The following is a 23,363-nucleotide window of genomic DNA, read 5'->3' on the forward strand; positions in this document are numbered from 1 at the left end:
CCACATCCAGCTTGGTGGAGTGTGAACTGAGGGCACGGCTGCCAAACAGAGCTCTGCTGGCAAGACAGGGTCCTCCCTCTATTTATGTGTTAATGGCAGTGGCTTAGGATGTCCCTCCCAAGCTATGGCTTGGTGTGGCCTCTGCACACACACGCATGCTTAATTCTCACATACTTACAGCATTAACACTAACACAGTGTCGGAAATGCAGCACCGCACAGAAATATGCAGCTGCTGGTGGGGGAGGCCCAGGCATAGAAAGGCAGCAGAAGGGACACACCCACTCAGATAACTGGCTGTGGCTGGCGTGCCGCTCCCTCACAATGCCGCCTTCCTCCACCTGGCTGGGATTCTTCCTATTCACCCACGCTGCCAGCCACGGGCAGTGGGGTTGTTTAGAACATCGCACTGTCTGCTCGGTCCTCCTCTGTGCATGGCCCCTGGCCCTGGGTTATAAATGGGGTCGGATAGGACGAAACTGTGGATAAGCCACGGCAAGATCAGAAAGCGCCTGGGGAAGAACGGATAGCACTTACTCTACTACCGAGTCGGAACCTTCCTGTCTCATCAACATGCCCATCTGTGCACATCCCTCCTTAGTGCTGTCCCAGGCATTCATCTTACTTCTGACCAGCGATTTAATTCCATTTTTGAAGCCTCCTTGATTTGGTGCATGCAGCATGTGCCTAACAGATGCTTGCCATCCTAAATTATAATTAGATAAGACAAGATGTTAGGGGCCCAGGATTCTCTGGAAGAGATTGTTTTGAGGTACATCTTTCTCCCCATACAAGGAGGCATGGCAGAACTGCAGGTGAAAATAATTCCAGCCCAATTTTTATACCTCCCTCTCTTTACTTTCAATACTGAAAATTAGTCCCTTTTCTATGGACTTGTGAATTAATTTCCAAAGAATTCTGGAGTCACTAAGAGAATTTTCTCCAGGCTGGAGCGGAGACGATGTGTGGTCTCCCTCAGCGCCTCTCTGATTCATCGCGGCCGCAGCCGCAGCAGCAGGGGCTGGTCTCCGCATGGACACTCCCACCCACCGCAGCTTTGAAACGCAGGCCCGCTCCTGCTGGCTCTCATTTTGCTGTGTTCTCTCCTTGTGCAACTGGAACCCATGCTCAACAGGAATAGAAACATGCGGTTGCTTCATTATGCTTTTCTCCTTGTTATCCACTGTCACAGTAAGCCTAACGATGCCTGCTTTCCTTCAGACTTTGATATTAAACACTCAAGAGACTCTTTCCTCCTTAGGTTCAGGCCAGGCCTGTAATCTTTCCATCTGGGTAGAGCCATGCAGACACTAGAGCTTAAAACTTGGTCTCAAGTCCTTTCCTGTAGGTGTCGGTAACTCCCCCAGGCCCTTCAATTAGCTCTTCTGCCTGCTCCCAGGACTCTCAGCTAATTGGCTCAAATGAGCCTGGGTGGGCAACTGGCTTTGCCTATAACCACGGAGAGAGCTTACCTTCTCCACTGAACACTTATTTTATTACACACACGCACACACACGCACACGCACACATGCACACACGCAGAGGCTGATTTATTAAATTTCCTTTCCATTTTGTATATGAAGCCCAAAGAAGGAACAGGAAGAGCCAGGGTCCTCTTGTTGGTGTTAACAGGTGTATCACACGTGCCTGCCTGCGATGGTGAGAATAACGGCGTCCCTTATTTATTAAGCACTGTGTGAAGTGGATGCGCACTCAGCCATGTACAGTTAGCCCAGCATTCCTCCAGGTGAGCCCCCAACATTTCCTGCGATTTGTTGTAAATGCTCGTTCTCAGCTCTCCCTGACCCACTGGATCAGAAGCTCTGCTGGGGGACCAAGCAATCCAGGCCTTAAGGAGCTCTTGGGACAGTGGGTGCACATTACAGATCACACACATCACACCCCCTTTCCAGAGGAGAGAACTGGGCCTCCCAAGGTTTTAGTCACTTATCAAAGTCACAGAATCTCTAGCTGTCAGACTGTAAAGGCTGAGATAATCGACTTAAAAAGAAAAACTATATATATGGTAAAGACTAAATAAATACAGGGTAGTTAACAAGATTTCTTCCTCTCAGTCATTATACCTAGAGAAAACATAATCCGATATAGATACATAAAGCATTTAATGCTTTGTTACATGTTAAAGCTGAGATATTAACTCCAATTTCTCCTAATCTAAGGTAGGTATCACCAAAATTTAACTGGTTTATACATATTAGTAATACGACTTTAAGTTGTTTCCTGTGAACCACTAAGTACCTTAACAATCAGATTAATTTAATCATGGTGAATATGGAGGAATTAATTTTAAGCTGATCATCAGCTTTGGATCAGCTGTTGGGTCATATCCCATCACAAATACAACCAGTTTGTAGGAGAGTTCAAACCTCTGTCCTACAAAGTGCCGCTATGAATATTAACCCTAAAACTACATGTTGACTCACTGTCCCTGTGATGTGTTTAAATGGCACAGGCATAAATGTGTGAAAGTATCAGCTCCTCTGAAACACCTCCACATATTCTGGCACTGAGCAAGGAGTGGGTGGCCTCAGAGAGAGTCTGCATGCCGGCTCGGCCGAGGGGGAACAGAGGGCTGCAGGGCTGCCAGCTCTGGGGAAAGACCAGCTGTGCTTCCCCAGGCCCTTCTCTGCAGAGCCCCGCCCAGTGACAGACTCTAGGTCAGTAAGTGCTTAGACAGAGCCCTGGGGATGACTGGGGGGATATCAGGCTCTGAGGGTCTTTGCTTGTCTGTTCTGAGCGGGATCCATCGTGATGGATTTCCCATGGTACTTCCCACTATGTCCCCCAGGGCAGCCCATATACCAAGGAGGCGGAACAGGGAAGTGGAGAGGAATGCATGCAAAGGGCCTCGAAGGCTGCAGGGGTGTGCCTGCCAGAGCTGGGAAGGAGGATCACCTGGTGAGGTTAAGGGACATATTCAATGCCATATGAGCAGCCTGTGGTGCAGGCGGAGTCTGACCTCAATCAAAAGCCTGCATTTCCTTCCAGTCCTCTTTTCCGTAGGTCTGGTACATGGTGATAACTGGCTTTGCCTTGGTCTTCATTAAATCAGGGGCGAGTTCTAACATGCTGTGTTTTTATCTGAGTTCTTAATAATACCAACTATAACATGAATAGCTGTATTAAAAGCTTATATGTATATGTGTGTGAGAGAGAGAGCAAAGGAGAGTACTATCAACAAAATTTTGAAAAGTATATTTGACAGCATTTTCCTGTATGTAATCTTTGTTATTTAACACAAAGGCATCACAATAAAATGATTGGCACATAATGAATTACTTGCTTTGGTCTGTAACTAAAGAAGATATGGAGTGTGTGCAGTCTACAATCTCTAACCAACCGTGCTCCACGCTTATCTTGGGTAACAGACTAGGGAAATTGTGTACCTACATTGATTAATTCTCATACATGTCTGATGCATCTTGCATTAAGATCTTGCTTATAACATTTCTCCTGTTATGAAGACTCCCCCCTTTCTATTATTTTCTCCTCCAGCCTTCCTGTATTTGTGGAGTTATTATTAGGCGTGCAGCACTTTATAGTTGCTGAGAAGCCAGAGTAACAAGCACAACCATGGTCCTTCTGACTCATCGAAGTCCTCACTCATACACCGCCTGGCACACTTTCTCCACAGCTTTGCGTCTTCCTGACTGTCGGTGCCATGCATGTACCTGTGCTGCACTGCAGTGCCATCCTTTGTCTACTTAATGGTCCCACACATTCACGGGAGGGATCACACACATTCATGGGATAGATTACACAGATTCATGGAAGGGATCAGACACATTCATGGGAGAGATTACACAGATTCATGGAAGGGATCAGACACATTCATGGGAGAGATCACACAGATTCATGGGAGGGTCACACACATTCACGGGAGGGGTCACACACATTCACTGGAGGGATCACACACATTCATGGAAGGGATCACACACATTCATGGGAGGGTCACACACATTCATGGAAGGGATCACACACATTCATGGGAGAGATTACACAGATTCATGGAAGGGATCAGACACATTCATGGGAGAGATCACACAGATTCATGGGAGGGTCACACACATTCACGGGAGGGATCACACACATTCACTGGAGGGATCACACACATTCATGGAAGGGATCACACACATTCATGGGAGGGTCACACACATTCAGGGGAGAGTCACATACATTCACAAGAGGGGTCACCACATTCATGACGAGGGAGTAATCACATCTTGTGCCCCTTTTTTTGCCCAACATTTGGCACAGTGTTTGGCATATAATGAGAGTTTAAAAGATATATGTTGATGGTACTCAATTGTTTTCTAAAATTGGTAGGTTAAGAAAATTATATCAAACAGCGATCAATACTCAAGATGTTCGAGGCGAAATCGGCAGAACAAATGTGTATAAATCAGGAAGAGCAGGGCATCTCCAGAGACACTGTGAGTCACTTGAAGATGAAATCTGGGAACTCAAGATGGAATGCCTTCACTGACCACATGGGAACAGTGCAGGCAACACCAGGCTTCCCGGGACAACAGACTCCAGAGCAGGAACATAGGCCACCTGTCACACAAGCTGGGGAGTCTGTGGTGAAGGACTGATGTTTTTAGAAGAGGAAACTGTGAGCTAAATATGAACAAATACAAAATAATTAATGTATTCAGAGGGGAGTGATAGCTAGTGAGGGTCTTAAATCAGACTTGTGAGGAGGGGCCCTGCATGTGGAGACAGGGGCTCAGTGAGCAGCTTGTGAGGAGAGACCATGCATGTGTGGACAGGGGCTCAGCAAGTAGCCTTACTGCTTTATGGAACTGTGAAGAAATGGGATCGACACCCGTTGTTAGAGGATCTGCACAAGAGGAGGGAGAAGTTTTCACATCTGTGTTGACGAAGCAAACACTGGGGCTCAATGTGTAACCACAGGAGGGACATAGATTTAGCTCCATGTGCATCATCTCTCCCATGACCATTTTACAGAATAATCACATGGAGACTTAGGCTGACTAATTCTAACCTTTTCTCTGTAACTAGTTGACAAGGATCCACTGTGCTAGCGACATGTCCTGGGAATTTTCATGCCCATTGGTTTTCCCAGGAGGTGGGCCAGGCTGGGTTGAATTTCCACTTTGTTTTAGCCCTGCAGGCTATTTCCCTACTGCAGCAAATGTGTCCTGAGGCCCAGCCCAGGTTGCAACAGCACTTTGTCTGAGAATACTGGGCCTGCATTCCCATGCCAGCACTGCTGGCTAAGGTCTTATCAGGTGATTTAGGGGATCAGGCTTCATAGATCCACAGTATTACTTGTGTGATATGGGCTGGGTTTCTGGAACTTTCTAAGCCTCCATTTCTTCTTCCATACAATAGAAATGAATTATTAGGATTATTTAGAAGATTTTAAATGATATCTTTAGTAATCTTACAAAGTACCTGCTCATAGTGAATTTATGCCACAGTTATGTGTAGCTGACCCACAGAATTGAGCATTCAGGGATATACACCCCAGAGACGTGAACTGGGTTCCCTGTAACCCACTGGATACTATAATCTAAACTTCTCTCACTTCATTTGTAGGTGCCAGCCTTGCAAAAGGCCTTCCTTTAATTAATGGCCTCAGCTCTTTAAGATTTTTTTCTCCTCCACAATGGTTCATAACAATGTGACCCTGGCATCCCTCACTGAGTGAGCCTGCCTATGTTATGACATCAGGAATGATTAGAATGGTACCATCCTATAATGTATGGGCTGCATCAGACAGAGGCTGATTGTGAATGCTTAAATAATTGGAAACTTGGGAGAAATGACTGAACATATAGATAAATCAGACCACTAATTCTTCATGGTCAGTATTGAGGAATTTAACATCAGCAAATACTTGTCTAAAACCAGCACTGCACAGGGTTCCCTATAGTACCTTTGCAAAGGAAAAGTAAAACAAGTTATTCCACAAAGATGGACATTCATTTACCATTTGTTATCGGAGAATTGACTTAGGCGAATGGTTATGAAATAGAGAAATTGAAAAATCCAGGATCTTTGCAGATTTCTTCCAGTGGTTAAACACTCGTATCTTCATAAAAAATGCAGAAGGAGGATAGTAAAAATTACCAACGTGTTTAGGTAATCATAGAAAGTTTGAGCACATTTACATTTGTATAGAAGTGGTCAGGGAAGGCAAAGATTTTATCCTATATGTTCAATAAAGTCCTAAAAACTAAAATTGACTGAAAATGGGGATCTGTTGATCATGTATAATGTGGTATTGGGTACTTAGGGAAGACTCCGCTGTGGCTTCTGCACACTGAGTTCCTGTGGAGAAGTTTCTAGATACAGGAGGTTAAGAGAATTGAGATGCATGTCATGTTACACATCCAAAAAACATGGCAAAGGGGGATTGGATTCAGGGACTGTGGCATTAGAAATTACCCTTGAGATGAGAGAAATACACTGTAGCATGTGGTAGAGCCTGTCTTGTTGGTTGAAAACCTTGTAGTTGCTTCTTGCCTAGTCATAAATTATTAAATTCCTGTGAGTTCATTGACTATGCTGTTGTAGCTGAAGTGGATGCCATCAAGGAGGATATTGGAAACAAAATAAATGAAATATTTGTATCCTCATATAAGTTTTTTGTGTTCACACCTAAAATATTTGGCATTACTAACTTTCCAAGAAAGACTGGGGAGGTGGGTTGCTTAAGAGAAATACAGCTAAAATTACCACTGAAGTTTTACTATTGACTGAAAAGATGGGGATAGTCTAATATGAGAAGGGGAATAGTTCCTGGATGACTTGTTTAAGACCATGAGAGGTGTCGGTAAGGTGATTTCAAAACAGGACACCCTATATTAAAACACAAGCACAAGTCTGTGAAAATTTAGACTGAAAAATACCAGAAAATAGAGGAAAGTGCCAGTGCACATAGGAAAACGCATTTTAGAACACTTCAAAGTTGTATATAAAAAAAACAGGTGGATTGATGAAGGGTTTGAGCATTCACAAGGACTCAGAATATAAGATGATTCGTGAATACAAGAGACACAGTGATTCTTTCTTCTGGTTTATCTTTCAAAATGACAGAAGGCCCTGGTCTGGGTGGATTTAATTAGAGAATTAGAGGTTCCTTTGTTCCAAATTCATCCATTTTACCATACATCAGCTAAATGGTGCTGCTCAGAGTTAGAGTCTTAATATCTGTAGTGTCTACAAAATCAACAAGGAAGAGATTTTGGGTCTGCTAAGATTCTAAAGTTGTTGCTAAGTTTGTCACTGAGACACCTTCACGCCTGAGCATTTAGTAAAGGGGGTGCTGTGGCTTATTCATAAATCATGACGCATCACTAAGCGCTGCATGGTGGCCTCACTCATGAACATCGCTTTCTGCCAGAGCAGAAACACTACAAATTGGATTTTCAGGGCATGAATATTTGCTACTGTACATTGAACAGATATATGTTCAGGATTCTTGTTCTAAAGTGAACGTTGTAAAATCAAATACATCTCTCAAGTCCTGGTAAACTGATATCCATGCATGGTGCATACTGCAGTGGTATTGTTTGGTAAATCAATCTCAGAAAACATTCAAATGCCTTATCTTCTAAAAACTGAGCATCTTTAAAAGACCTTGTGAGAGCCTCATTCAACAGATTCTCCACACTTTTGATACACCATTCCTAATTAAGTCAATATTTGACATTGACATTTTTAATTGTTGACATTTTTCTAACAAGTTAAACTTAGAGAGTTTTATAAAAGAACTAGTGGCCTGGTGCACAAATTTGTGCACGTTGAAAGGAAATTAATTAGAAGAAATACTTTAATATTGCTATTCACCCTTTCTCTATAATAGAAGTGTCAACCAAATTCATGATCAACAAAGACACGTGCAATTGGCTCCAGAGAGAGCTTTAATAGGTATCGCTCATGGGCGAGTCTACTTAGTAAACTTACTTAATTAAACCTGCTTTCTCATTTAGCTAAACATTTTCTGGCCCAGTTGAAGCACCCCAACTTCTTTTACAGTTAATTGTCAGCAACACAGCAGTAAATATTAACATGAAACACATTATTATTATTATAGATCACGCAGGGAGAACAAAAAGTGAAATATTTAACTGCAGCAGTGTTTGACTATATTCTGTGCAGTGGGAAAACCTAAAGTCATTTGCAAAGTCCACTATTTCTTACTTCTTTTCAGTGGGGTCAAGTTTCTAAGCTTTTTTAATCTCCTTTTTCTGGCTAATGAAAAGAAAATAGGATGCCACCAAGTCTCCTATCTACCTACTGTAGGACTTCTGTGAGGATCAAATGAGATGAGGCAAGGGAAAATGTTTCACAGACATTTGTTTAAAGTGTGAAATGTTTGCACCTGGCTATAAAGCAAGTCATGTTCCTGGGCTGAGGAACCTGCAAGGAGGCTAGTCACTAGGGAAGGAAGGCCAGGTGTTGCTAAGTGACGTCATTACCCAGAAGGACACTTAGCATATTAGCCATATATATATACTAGAGGCCCGGTGCACAAAAATTTCTGCACTCGGTGGGGAAGGGGGGGGGGTCCCCTCAGCCTGGCCTGTGCCCTCTTGCAGTCTGGGACCCCTCGGGAGATAACCCCCTGCTGGCTTAGGCCTGCTCCTGGGTGGCAGAGGGCAGGCCCAATCCCTAGGTGCAGCCCCTGGTCGGGCTCAGAGCAGGGCGGATTGGGAGGTTGCGATGCCACCCTCAGTCACGCTCAGGGTAGGGCCGATTGGGGGTTGGGGCACCGCCCCCTGTCACACTCGAGGCAGGGTCGATGGGGAGGTTGCAGTGCCACCCCCTGTCATGCACAGAGCAGGGTCAATCAGGGGGTTGGGGAGCTCCCCCCTGCCACGCACAGAGCAGGACCCATCAGGGGGTTGGGGAGCTCCCCCCTGTCATGCACAGAGCAGGGTCGATCAGGGGGTTGGGGAGCTCCCCCCTGTCACACACAGAGCAGGGCCCATCAGGGGGTTGGGTAGCTCCCCCCTGTTACTCACAGAGTAGGGCCAATAGGGGAGTTGGGGCACCGCCCCCTGTCACACACAGAGAAGGGCAGATCAGGGGGTTCGGGCGCTGCCCTCTATCACCCACAGAGCAGGGCCGATCAAGGGGTTGGGGTGCCGCCACTGCCACACTCCGGGCTGGGCTGATGGGGAGGTTATGGCTCTACCCTGTCACACACAGAGCAGGGCCTGTGACGGGGTGGGGTTGGGGCACCGCACCCTGTCACACACAAAGCAGGGCCTATCAGGGCATTGGGGCACTGCAGCCTGTCACACACAGAGCCACAGGGTGATCAGGGGGTTTGGGCACTGCCCTCTGTCATGCTGATCCCAGTGCCGGAGGCCTCTCGGCTCCTCTGATCCCGGTGCTGGGAGGCATATTAGCCTTTTACTATATAGGATAGAGGCCTGGTGCATGGGTGGGGCTGGCTGGTTTGCCCTGAAGGGTGTCCTGGATCAGGGTGGGGGTCCCCACTGGGGTGCCTGGCCAGCCTGGGTGAGGGGATGATGGCTGTTTGCAGCTGGTCACACACCCTTCAGGGTGGGGTTCCCACTGGGGTGCCTGGCCAGCCTGGATGATGGGATGATGGCTGTTTGCAGCTGGTCACACACCCTTCAGGGTGGGGGTTCCCACTGGGGTGCCTGGCCAGTCTGGGTGAGGGGCTGAGGGCTGTTTTCAGGCTGACGGGTGACTGAAGCTCCCAACTGCTCCATTTTTTCTTTTTCTTTTTTAGTCTGGGCATGCTTTATCTCTGGCTCCAGCTCTGAGGCCTCTGCTGCTGAAAGCAGGTATCTGGTTTGTTTGGGTTCTATAATCGAAACAATGTATAACTCCAGCTCTGAGATCCTGGCGGGCTGAAAGCAGGTTTCTGGAGTTTTGTTTAGTTTCTATATTTGTTACAGTGTTTGAAACTGCAAGCTCAGAGGCCAGCAAGGCAGGCGGGGAACGTTGGAGTCCTCCTTCACTGAAGCAAGCAAGCCTCATGTTAGCTTCCAGCTGCCTGGCTGCCGGCCACCATCTTGGCTGGCAGTTAATTTGCATATCTCCCTGATTAGCCAATGGGAAGGGTAGCAGTCGTATGCTAGTTACCATGTTTCTCTTTTATTAGATAGGATATATATATATATATATATATATATATATATATATATATATAATTTGACTATTGTTCTCATCTTTTTCATGATGTTATCTCTGATAAACCCAGTCTTATTAATAATGTTAAATTTGAAAAAAAAAATAGTAAAAGCTAAAAACTCCCAAGAAATTTGATCCAACAACAATTTGATAGAAATATCAATGAATATTAGCTACAATTCCTTTTTCCACATATATGTGTATCCGTGAAGTGTTTGATAGCCTGAGTCTCTGAAGGGTGTTCCTGATGCCTGACCAGCTCCTGAGAGTTAGAGCACTGTTCATAACCCAGAGGAAGCCACATGGATATTGTAGCTGCTTTTTCACATGCGGGAATTTAACATTGTTCTTACAGAGTGGTGCTGACAAAGTTTACATTTAAGATGAGAAAATTAATTGATTCAGTAAAAAGTTTTAAAGTCATGTGTATTGAAGGAGAAATAGAAAGCATGGTTTCACAATCAAGTCTATTTAGGATAAATCCTAGTGTTGTGTTTTGGCACCAGCAGTTTCTGGTTCTACCAGCTTGGGTGGGTAGCTGTTTATAGAAAAGTATATAAGTATACATACATATATTTATATGTTTGCTTACAAATGTGACCTGTAATTGGTGTTCAGTAGCTGTTAGTTTCTTCAATATTGATATAAATGGATATACATTTTTCCAAATTTAAGTCTCATTACTAAGCATAACTTATCATGGTGCTTGTGCCCAATGTCACTAGATTCGACTCTTTCAGCTGGAATTGTGAAGATCCCTCCACAAGCCTCTTCTCCTCCCACTCTTTGTTCCTGAAGGGCGGATCCTGAGGCAACTGGCTCTCCAGTGCTCTGCAGGTATTGTAAGAGCCAGGGAAGCCGGAGTGGAAGTGACCACCTTGCTGCACACATCATTCCCTGCCTCTCCTTCTCTGCCCACACAGCATCTTTGTCTCCCCAGATATGTGAAGGCTGAAGGCTGTTTTGAGGGGGAAGCAAGGGATGGAAATAGTCTTCTGCCCTCCAGATCTAGAAGCCCCAGTCATCCTGCAGTTCTTCAAGTAACGTTCGTTCTTACTGTGTGTCCAGCAACAGTAGCCTGGAGGCTGCGAGGACCTCCAAGACAGGCCCTGTCCTCAAAGTGCCTGGAGTTCCTTGGAAACAGGTAAACCAGCAGGGGCAAAGGAGGGAAACTGCCTCCAGCCAGCAGTTCAGGAACTCCGAGCCCGGGGAACTGCTAGTCCTTGCATCACGTCTGATCCCGAGGACGGGCTGAACGATGGCCATTGGGTTCTAAAGATTATGAAACTCATGGTTTTAAAAAATTAGACAAAATGTCTCAAAAATGCACTTCACTATGAAAAAACAGCCAGTTGGACTAAAAACACCAAAGGAAATAAATAGCCCCACATCTACTTGTCACTCCAAAGCCAACATAAATTCTTAAAATTGTTCCTTAAAATGGAAGATGTGCTTAATTCCTATTTCAAACCCAAAACAAAACAAAAACCTGTAAAAAATGTATGGGGGCTTCAAAATTGAGAAAAAAGTAGAATAGTTTCCAAAAGTTTAGTTTTAAAAAGGAAGAAATCCATGATCTCTGTGAGTATTAAAACCTAATATTACTACTGACTGAGAATAGATATGATGATAATATTCTCAAATTCAGTCTGCGATCACAAATCTTAACCCTCAATTTACCATTATTTTCAATTAGAAATAGTGATGGGTGATCAATCAAGAAATAACAAAGAATAGAAAGTCGATTTTTCCCATTGAAGTGGGGACAGCATAGAAAAGCACACGTGCAAAACCACAGCAGTTTGACAACTGACTTGGCAGCGATGCCAGGTGGAGAGCTGAGGCGACATGAAAAGGAAAGAGTAGCCTATCAATTGCCAGATCTTCACACTGTAAGTGTACTTAGAAAAAAACACACATTTGGTGATGTTCTAAGCCAAAGGTGACATAAAATAGCACAGTATTTGGTTCAGGGTGTGAGCGTCTGAGGCCTCCCCGTGGCCCCGCTCTGCCTGCGCCCCCTTGCCCACCACTTGGTTGGGGCCTGGCAGTGCCAGGCCCACAGTTTGGGGCTGTTCTTTACTTCCAAGCTGAAGATGGTTTATGAGAATGGAATAATTCTGACTGTATATTTGTTTTGTAGTTTTCAGCCTTTCAATTGTTTCCTCACCGCGGATAAAAGCTGTGGGCACAGTGGCTCCCACGTCCGACCAGAGGGCAGGTTCTCATGCCCAGATTCAGGAGACGTGCAGCTTTGCTCTACTTTGTAATTGAGCTAATTGGGTCACTTCCCCACTGACAATCAGACTCTGATGATGTATTTCTGTTTTTATAGATGAAAGAAGTGAGGCACTGTCCATGAATTAACCACGATCCCAGAAAAGCAGGAAAACACTAAAGTTTTTGCAACAGACATCTTAATGTCCTAGGACCTGGTGCCACGCTGGAGCCGGACCTATCTATGGCCTAAATATGTGTGGGTGAGCACTCAGCAGCTTGTAAGCTACCCCCAATCTGGACCCAGAAAAGTGGCAGACAAGATTACCAGTGGCCATGGTCACATCTCGGGTTCATTTATCTGGAGAAAAAGATGTCCTACCCAGATGCTGTCTTCTTGCTGGTACTGTTTCCAGTTGTGTCCCGTGTCACTGAACAGGAGGCTGTAGCTCGTCACCCAGTCAGAGCTCCCGTATCTCCCCTGCGTGGCCACTGCAGTGACCTCCACTCTGCCCCCCAGGTCCATCTGGAGCCACTGCTGAGCGTTGGAATCTTCCGGGGACCACCCGCCAGCTCCTGCAAGAGGATCGGACACAGAGAGGAGGTGACATCTCACATCTCAGGACTTTGATTCTCAAAGAGAAATGAAACCGTGTTCATCTAGGACGTCTTTACCCAAAACATATTCTGGCTCTGAGCTTAATCCCCCGGTGATTTCTTCACCTGGCTGACAGCCTCAGGGTGGCTTTCATGGACGGAGACTTACCTCCAGTGCTGTTTCCTCCATGATCCTTTCTCCCTGTCCTCAGTCATCACCGTTTCCATCTCCTGCATTCCTAGTGGAATTTTTTTTTCCAACCTTTAACATGTCTTACATCCTCTGCTTCACTAATATCCCCTTCCTCCCTCCCTCCCTTCCTTCTTTCCTTCCTTCCTTCCTTCCTTCCTTCCTTCCTTCCTTCCTTCCTTCCTTCCTTCCCTCGTTTTCCTTTTAGCCCCCTTTTTTCTTTCTCTGCTTATTTCCCTCAAAAGGCATCCTTTTTGGAGACCAGTGTTTTGCTGTGGGAAAATCAGTGACTATGCCTCTGAGAGGTTTGTACTCATTCATCCACCAGAAGCACGCTGGGTGCTGAGGAGAGAGGCCTGCGAAGGCAAATGAGCAAAGGGATGGGGAAGGAAGGGTTAAAAGAAGAGAACACAGATGCAGTAGGAGCACAGAAGACAGGCGGACCCAGGAGATCTGGAAGCCCAAGGACAGCGATGTGGCGCTGCAGCCTGAAGGAGGTATGGCTGCTTTCCGGGCAGACGAGGCAGGACAAGGACACGTTGGAGAGGTCAGCCGGAGCCAGCGAGCAGCTGCACACACCTCAGAGACAGGGAGAGTGCCACACTCCTGGGCCTGCGTGTGACTCGGGGTGCTGGACACATAGGGACAGTCTAACAAACACCTTTGGGCCCCAAAATTTCCACATTTGACACACTGGACGTTTGCAGAAAATCAGTAGTAGCTCTTGCTTAGTTGGGACACCTGTGGCCTAAGGTTTCTGTTTTTATGTCACATAGGAATAAGTAGGTAACATCCCTTTGTACTGACCCCAGAGTTTACAAAACTTCAGAACACTGAGCTGGAGCGACTGCACAATGTCCCATGCCACGAGTGGGCGTGGGATGGGAGCAGCCCTTCTAGCACCTTCCTTGGGGCATCAGGCCCGGGAGCTAACTGGATTTTTATTCAGCGGGGATAGCAATAAATGCCATTTATTTCAGCTTTGTGTCACTGACAATCATTTTAGTGATGCCACAGTCTACTTTCCTGCTCTCTTCAGATGAGTCAATTGGACTTCTCCTTGGTCACAGAAGTCTGAGCCTGGCTCTAAAATCAACAGAAACATATCCTCGGGTAAGGATTAAAAAAAGAGAAGAAAAGATGTGAGTGGAAGGAAGGTGTGCCACGTGCAGGCCATCAGCCTGGCCCCATCGCCTCTCCTCCCACGGCTGAGGGACACGGTTGCCAGCAAGGTCCTGGGTGATGGCAGAGCCTCAGCACGCGGAGGAGAGCATCTGCTACCTGCACACCTGCCCTCCCGCAGGACGCGGGTGAGAACTCAAAGCTATCACGTCTGTGCCGTTGCACACGGGAACCCATGTGCTGCTGCGGGTCAGCCTCCCCCAACACACAGACAATACGTACCCTGCGGAGTGGCAGCATAATCCCCATAACATGGGTGAGGAGCCTGAGGTCCAGCAAGTTTAGAACACCTGGCTCTCAGGATTCAAGCAGAGCTATTTGAGACTAATATGTAATAGGAAAAAGAATAATAAAAAAAAAAAGGTTTCTTAAAAAAACCCCAGAAAATTAATAAGGATGAAAGGCAATGGGAAGAGGCATTTAAGGAGCAAGATCCCCCAGCTCTGTCTTAACCTCCATGGGCATGGTCTCCAATCAACACCCTCAACTTCTCAAAACTGGCAGGGAATTTTGAGAAGATTTCACACTTGCAAGAAATCTAAAATTACCCTAAAGCTCCTCATTATTTCCACTTCATCTCTCCATTTCAAGAGGTCTTTCTTCTTAGGCAAAAAAGCAAAGTTGTATAAAATACATGATATTAACAGTATTAAAACATGATAGATAAAAATCTGAATGGTGAATTCTTCTGAGCGGTGAAAGTGCTCCTTCCAAATGACTTCTCTGCTTTTTGCACAAAACATATTTTCTACTATCGCCATGCCTCCCTTTTATAAACTGAGGTCTCATTAGCCATATCTATATGGTTTATTGCACAAAGAGTATACGTAGCAATTGGACAGCTGGTGGTATGATATAGGGCTTATGGCTTTTGTGAGACTCCGCAAACTTTAACTATTTTCCTTTCACCCCCAATAATCCAGAGTGAGGCTTCCTAGCTATCCTTTAGAGTGTTTTCCTTCATTTATTCTAATTATTTTTCTCATAGGCATGTATTATAAGACTTATATTGAAGATGACACAAACAAAAAATGACAAGGAATTCACCCCACCACCTTCGAAGCATAAAATCACAAAAGGCTGACCAAAAACAAACAAACACAGGGAGAATTGTTACTAAAACAAAGATTTCTTCAAATTTGTCTAAAGAAAAAAATCACATCTCCCTTTTGCCCACAGTAAAGACCTTAGTATATTAACCCCCTGAAATTAACAGGATGAAGTTGTTGCTGTTAGCATTCCTCAACACATCAAGGATTATCCAAACCCAAGAGCCTCAGCCTATGCTCTTTTTCTTTTCTTTTTAATTTTTCTTATTGATTAAGTTATTACATATGTGTCCTTATCCCCACATTGCCCCCCATCCCCCCACTCATGCCCCCCTGGTGTCTGTGTCCATTGGTTAGGCCTATATGTATGCATACAAGTCCTTTGGTTGATCTCTCTCCCTTACCCCCACCCTCCCTACTTTCCCTCTGAGGTCTGATTGATGCTTCTCTGTTTCTGGATCTGTTTTTGTTCATCAGTTTATGTTGTTCATTATATTCCATAAATGAGTGAGCTCATGTGATATTTACCTTTCTCTGACTGGCTTATTTAGCGTAGCAGGATGCTCTCCAGGTCCATCGCCTATGCTCTTAAACTGCGGAACACTCTGCGAGATAACTGCCAAGGACCTCCCTTCCTCCTGCTGTTGAAGGTGCTCCCTGCACCACAGCTAATGGGCCAGACGCCCAGGGTAGCCATGGTTGCCATGGCAAATACTTTGTTCCTTCCACAGAACAATAAACATGCTTTTAAAAAGGATGAGAGTAGCCTGAAGGTACTGTTTACAGTTGCTCTGAGGACACACCATACCCATGCTAGCTTTCTGTTTCTAAATTACTCTCTAAATTGGGGGTGTAACATACGCACCGATACCTGTGTTTGGCAAGTTAAAGGCGTTAACTAAGACAGTGCTGACGTAATTGTGGCTGTGATATCAGTGATTATTAACTAAAATTCCCATAAACCCCGTGGTTTAAATTTAGAGGAATTTAATGGAAATTTAAAGAATCATTTTAATTTGAAAGAAAAATAATCTCAGCTTAGATTTTTGCAGCATAGTGTTTTTTAATAATTTTCAAACGTGGGATATTGAATGATTTGGAGGCTTTATCTAGTGCATCGTTAGCACACCCCAAGCCTCCAGGTTTCCATTCTACATTATTAGACTTTCGGGGAAAAGATGGTAAAAGAAAATGTTGAACTAAAAATGAGGAGACCTGGATCCGGGCACAGCTGCTCTCCAGAGAGTAGATCAAGTGAGAGATTCTCAAATGGCTCGACCATCAGCAACACCTACAGAGATTGTAAAGGCCACACCTGCAAACTCCTTGATCTGACCCTTGATAAATGGCTCGGGAACCTAACCTGAGAACCTGAATTTTTAGAAAAGTGCTCAGGACATGCCAGGTGGTTTGGGAAACACAAGACGAGAGAACTTCTGAGGTGTCAGCTCTAATATTTGACTGATAAGCATCTCATTATTTATGTGTTTAATGGTCTAAATTAATTAAAGATACATCGTGTTTTTGATTAATAAAAACAAAAATAACAATATGAAGTTTGAAAGGTTAACATGGTGGTGTGTGTGGGCAGGCTAAATAGGCATCTCCGATGGTGGATAAAGAAAAAAATTGACTTCATTTAAGGGAAGGGGATGGAGGATAGGATGCCCAAGGAAAGGCTGCACAGCACTGAGCCAAGGGTGCATGGGGTCGATGCTGGCATCCCCCAGGAGCTGGAGTTTCACCCTATGCACAGTCACTGGCAGGAAGCTCTTGTCAGTGGGTCTGGGGGCTGAGCTGGGCTGAGAATGCAGATGGAATGCAGGTGTGCAACCAGGCTCCTTCAGGAGTTTCCATTCCTTACATGGTCTGTCTCCTGGTGTCCAGTGAGTCTTTCCTGGTCTTTTGTTCTCCTGTGGCGGGAAGCTTACAAATGGCCATTAAGGCTTTATTGCCCTACAGTCCTAACATTTCACTCCTCTTTCTCTTTGTTAGTAATTATTCTTAATTTTTAACATACACATCTGTTCCTATAGCAGCCTGAAATTGTCACCCATATATTATTTCATAGGACTCAAACCAATCCACTTCAGGGAGCTACTCTAATCCTAAGCAGGGCAATTGGCAATACCTGATCCCAATGCAGATGACTCTCTTGACATAGTTTGGCTATAGTCATCTTTAGGGTATGGTTCACTTTTTATTTTTCCCAAAGATTGGGGGTGGTATGCTGAGTGGAGTTTTTATACTCAAGGCTGAGGAAACCTGTTGAATGACTTGTATGATAAAAGCTGGTCCTGAGGCAGCCACTGCATCACTTGTCTGGTTTTGCTGTTTTTCTGGACCCAGAGCTGAAATACAACTGAGGCCTACATATTATCTTTAGGGAGGAAAAGTTGAGGGGATCTAAACCACTTGATTAATGATATGAAAAATCAAGAGTCCGAACTGCTTGACTAGTTTTATGGTAGGGGCAAAGAAGCTGAGCCACCTGGCTTCCATTGGGTTTGCCTGCAATACCTGCAGACTTGGGTGAATTCCTCCTGTTCCTGAGGTCCCCAGTGATATCTTGAAGTTCCTTCCTTGCCATCTCTCAGGAAAGCAACCTTTGGTCTTGGAAAGACTACCATAAACCACATGATCACACAAGATACCAGGCTTTCTCCATGGGGCTCTTATTGACTTCTTAAGGCTTTCTGGTACAGTCACAGGCAGGCATGTCTCCCTCAGATATGGGATTCCAGTCAAATTCTTGGTTAATAAAACCACAATTGGAAACTGGTTTTATTGAATTCATGCAAAGAAACATATTGCCATTACTTATTCATTACAAATTGACAAATTCTAGAGAGATCAGGAAAGGAGAAAAATATAAAAGCTTCCACATTGCTTATGAAGCTATAATTTACCAAACTGTACCAGGGAAATAAAAACAAGCTTTCTTGTATCTGGAAGACATGAAGATTTCCATATAACTAATCTTTTGTTTGTCCTTAAGGTTTGCCAGTATTTTATGTTTTCAGTCACTCTTTAGAGGTCTATAAATTTTTACTTACTTTAAAAAGATGACCTGCTTAGGAAGCTATAATTTAGAGTAAGTTGGTGTCCTTGTTATGAATCTTTTCAAAGACGTAACTAACACATTTGCAAATGAATCAGAGCAAAACAATGATGGTCTGTAAATGACAAAGTTAAATTATATGATTATAGACTTGGCCATAAAACAATTGACAAAGAACCTTGCTTTCCTATAAGATATGACATTTCAAGATGACGATTTCTTAGTAAATAATAATTATTATGGAATGACATAAAAGAACAATATAAAGTTTATATTTTAGATTCAATGTAGAGTTTTAAAATATATATAAAGAACAAACAATATGCAAAATTTTAAAATGTTGCACCTGGGTCATTGGAAGTGTCTATTGCCAGATGCCTACCATAGGGAACTCTTACTCTAGGCTTGTCCAGTGTCACTGACAAGATATCTGTTACTTCTGAGAACTTCCTATTTAAACGTGGCTCTGAATATTTGCAAGTTCTTTCCTAGAGGAGACTGGAATTTCTAAAATATTCATTTTAATAAAAATATGTGTATTTTTATTTGGCAAAGCTTTTTCCATGTAATTTCCCAAGCATATTAAATAGACCTAATTAGTTTAAAAACTTAGGAGAGAGAATGAATCCTTGAGGTAATACAGGACCCATTGGGATAACTCAAAATCATTTCTCTTTTTAAAAATGTCTTCTGAAATTTAAACTTTGGGAAGGCTATCAAAAATATTTAGCCAGAAAATTATATTATAACACTTGTAAATCTAGGTAAAACAAATATATAGCTTTATGGTCATAACTTTAAAGGATGTTAATTAAATTTACACCAATTTCAATATTAAATATTTTGTCCAAACCGGTGGTTGGCAAACTCATTAGTCAACAGAGACAAATATCAACAGTAAAATGACTGAAATTTCTTTTGAGAGCCAAATTTTTGAAACTTAAACTATATAGGTAGGTACATTGTTATTAATTTAATTAGGGTACTCCTAAGGTTTAGGAAGAGCCACACTCAAGGAGCCAAAGAGCCGTATGTGGCTCGCGAGCCGCAGTTTGCCGACCACGGGTCTAGACCATAGGATTCTATTTAATTTATATAACTATTTAGTTTCTGAACCACGATAAAACATTATACCCTAGCGGTGCCACCTGAAGGCAGAAAACACATTACATTTAACATACAGACACAAACATGAAGACTATACACATGATTTAAATACAACTTCAACAGCTTCAAATTCACTTTGTATGCCTTAGCCGGTTTGCTCAGTGGATAGAGTGTCAGCCTGCGGACGGAAGGGTCCCAGATTCAGTTCCAGTCAAGGGCACATGCCTGGGCTGCGGGCTCAATCCCCAGTAGGAGGAATGCAGGAGGCAGCTGATCAATGATTCTTACTTATCATTGGTGTTTCTATCTCTCTCTCACTCTCCCTTCCTCTCTGAAATATATATAGAGAGAGGAAGGGAAAGTGAGAGAGAGATAGAAACACTAACCTGACACATTCTTTCCTTTAATTATATTACCCAGAGGCTTAGAAAGGCATGACTAAAAGTGAGGTTGTGAAATGGTAGCCCCATTTCCCTAGTGAGTGATCAATCAGATTTGGGGAGAAAGGGGCCTTGGTGAGTGATCAGAGCAGAGCACGCAGTCCCTGTGTCTAATAAAAAATGTGGGCTTACCTCACATCAAGGGTCACCCTTAGCTCTGTCCCTTCATAGATGATGTTCTTGGTGGGGGCTGACTGGAGCATTGGGCCCCGTCAGTTCGAGGCCATTGTGTGGCTGGGTTTTGATTCAGGGGCTCTCATTCCCTGAGACAGTCCACATTCCAGTGGCCAAACTTGTGACAAAGGTGGCACAACGCTTGAGGTGACATGTGGCTTAGAGCTGTTTCTACGGGATGGTTTTCTTGCTCTTTCTCTGCCTGTTAAAAACACTGAAAGTTATTTCTGCCCGTTGCTCAGTGGGGGTCTGGTGCACTTAGGCTAGTCTTTATATATTTTTTTTTAATGTCTGGAGCTGTCTGTTGGATAAAATGTATCTCCACAGTGCTGGACCCTTAACAGACTCAAAGAATTCCTTTAACAGGGTTTTTATTTATGACTTTCCTTAGCGATAACATGCTAAGGTTTGGGTGGTAATGAAGTCTGCTTCTGAAGGAGCAGGACTGTTAAGTAAATGTTTGCACTTTTGGAGTAAAGAGAGGGCTAAACAGCAGCTACTTTGGGGGGAGGGGGTGAGAAGGCAAAACCAGGGGTTTCTTGTGGCTTTAGGGGCCTGAGGGTGGTGGCATAAAGGATGCAGCAGGAGGAGCAGAACTCTGGGTGGTGGTGGAGCTCAAAGAAGGCCTGAACACAGGGAATCTTGGACCATTTACCTAGGCGGCAGCAGTATAAATCCAATTGGAAATGATGTTATGATTAAGGGTGCCATTCTGGGGCCAAATCTCCTGATTGCCTAATTTATATTACGGCCATACTGTATTGCAATACAAAATGAGGCATTTGGGTCTAATTTTGTCTCATAAATTGAGGGCCTTACAATCCTTTCAAAGGCAGACGGGAGGTGAGTCCTTGGGCGGGGTCAAGGTTGAATAGTCCCTGGTCTTACTGTAATAAGGGCAATTGCAGGAGAGGGAGAAGCCAAGGGCCTGCATCCCAGCCTGGCTCCTGCCCTTCTTCCCTGTGCTGAGGCTTATTCTAGGGTATCCCCAGTGCCTAGGAAAGGCTCAATTCGGGACCCAGAGTACCCCAGTGGCTAGGGATAAAGAGGGGTGTCCCAGCTATTCATACCCGAGTAAACTGCTGGTCAGACCTTGTGCTGGGATTCCTAGTGCCTTGTGTGACATGACCAGCCTACAAATGAGTTATCTGACCCTAAACACTTGAATTGGCAATGCTGAGATACACAGTTCCCAAAATAAAATCCTACAGGGTGTTTGGGCCCGGGTTTGGGTGAGTGTGTGCTTTTTCGTAGTGTGTCTCAGTTGCTTGGATGTTTATTTGTGGCCTGTGCTGCCTAGTACAATCTTGCCCATTCCAAGCCAGTTTATCCGGTCATGGGAGCTTCTACTGGCAACGGCCCTAGTGGCTTTAAGTGGCTGACCAGCGCCCAAAGGTGGTGGCCCCATGGGGAGCTGAGAGTCTTGGTCCCTACTGCCCTCTTCCTAAAATGAAGTGACTCACTTGTTAGTAGGAATCAGGAGGTCCTGCCACCACTAGGGAGTGCAGAAGGCCATGTTGGACTCTAGGGGTCAGGGTAGGGGGAGGGAAAAAAAGGGCTTCCCTTCTGGATATCCCTGTACAGACCACTAAAATGAAAGGTGAACATGATGGTATGTGCAGGCAGGTTAAACAGGCATATCAGACGGTGGATAAAGAAAAAATGACTACTTAAGGGAAGGTGTTGAGGGATGGAATATCCACAGGGAAGGGCTGCACAGCACCAAGCCAAGGGGTCACTCACTGTCAGGAAGGTCTCCGGCTGAGCTGGGCTGGGAATGCAGAGGGAATGCAGGTGTGTGATCAGGTGCCCTCAGGACAGTTTCCATTCCTTGTATGGTCTGATTTCTGGTGCCCAGTGAGTTTTTCCTGGACTTTTATCCTCCTGTGGCTGGAAGCTTACAAATGGTCATTAAGGACTGTATTTCCCTACAGTCCTAACAAAATTGTTTCTGACCCCCAACCCCAACATGGATGGATTCTTAATGTCAGAATCACAATTGCCAAGCAGATAGGAAATTTGTAAATTCAGAAATAGCCATCTTTCCTCTTGCTTGGACAGTTCTTCTCACGCTCAGTGAGCCCTTGGCTCCATTTCACCATCTCCTTCCCAGAGCTCTTGAGAATCCATTCCTTCAACCCCCTTAGCTAACGGTCTTTTCTCAGTGCCCAGCACTGCCCTAAGCACGTGGCCAGCATCAGCTCATTCATCACCACAGTAGCTCTGCATGGGAGGTTTTATCACCAACCATTTCACAGGTGGGGAAACTGAGGCCAGAAGGATTGGGTAGCTTTTCCTAAGATCACTAAGTAGTAAGTGGTAGAGCAGGGGATTCAAATGCAGAAAACGGGGACCCAGGAAGCCAAAATCCTAACCACTCACCCACACAGCCTCTGAACAGCAAGGATGGGCACTGTCCTCTACTCCTCCTTCTTCCCCCTCTCAGCAGTTCTCACTAGAATCACAGTTCACATGGAAAACTTGTTGCATCTCACTTGGTTCTCATAGCAGTCAGCAAGAGTATTTTTAATTTCAATTTACCAGAGAACCCAGCAGCCACGAAGGGCCAACCTGCTCATCCCGGTTATATGATGAGACACTGCTCTGCAACCCAGTTCTTCTAAGCTCTTGTCCCCTGGAGTTTATATCAGAAACAGTGTCTTGAGCAAGCAGAACATTACTCAGATGGAGAATTCTAGGAAAAGCTTAACAACAAGAGACCCAGCTCAGTTCTCTGCTCAGCCCCCTTCACCACAACACTTATTCCCAACTTCACGTGCTAAGGCAAGCTCTAAGCATGAAACAAAATAACTGGTCGAAGATGCAGAAATTCCTTTTCTACACGTATTTCCACTTCTGACTCAGAAAGGGAAATGATAATTGATTGATGTCACACACTGGAAATGGGCACAAAATGGATCACATGCAAGTCTCTGCTAAGTGATATTGTACAACTATCGTTCAAAACCAGAGTCCATTTAGTACCAGACCAAAGGAAGCTACGAGCCACAGCTAACACTCTCACATCTAACGTGTTGGGAGTACACTTTTGAAACCCCTAAAATAAACACTTTAGGGCAATGGTCGGCAAACTGTGGCTCGGCAAACTGCGGCTCGCGAGCCACATGCGGCTCTTTGTCCCCTTGAGTGTGTCTCTTCCACAAAATACCGACTTCTGCGCAT

General features: G+C 44.6%; 1 protein-coding gene across 1 annotated transcript in view; it reads right to left on the reverse strand.

Annotated features, from left to right (window-relative positions):
* CNTNAP5 (contactin associated protein family member 5) overlaps nt 1–23,363 on the reverse strand; it is an 876,948-nt gene that overhangs the window by 661,499 nt on the left and 192,086 nt on the right. Inside the window, exon 3 of the mRNA XM_036320828.1 lies at nt 12,763–12,956. Within this exon, the coding sequence (XP_036176721.1) occupies nt 12,763–12,956 (194 nt within the window). The remainder of the gene's footprint in view (nt 1–12,762; nt 12,957–23,363) is intronic.

Source organism: Myotis myotis, unplaced genomic scaffold (assembly GCF_014108235.1).
Source record: "Myotis myotis isolate mMyoMyo1 unplaced genomic scaffold, mMyoMyo1.p scaffold_m19_p_8, whole genome shotgun sequence".
Lineage (NCBI taxonomy): Eukaryota > Metazoa > Chordata > Mammalia > Chiroptera > Vespertilionidae > Myotis > Myotis myotis.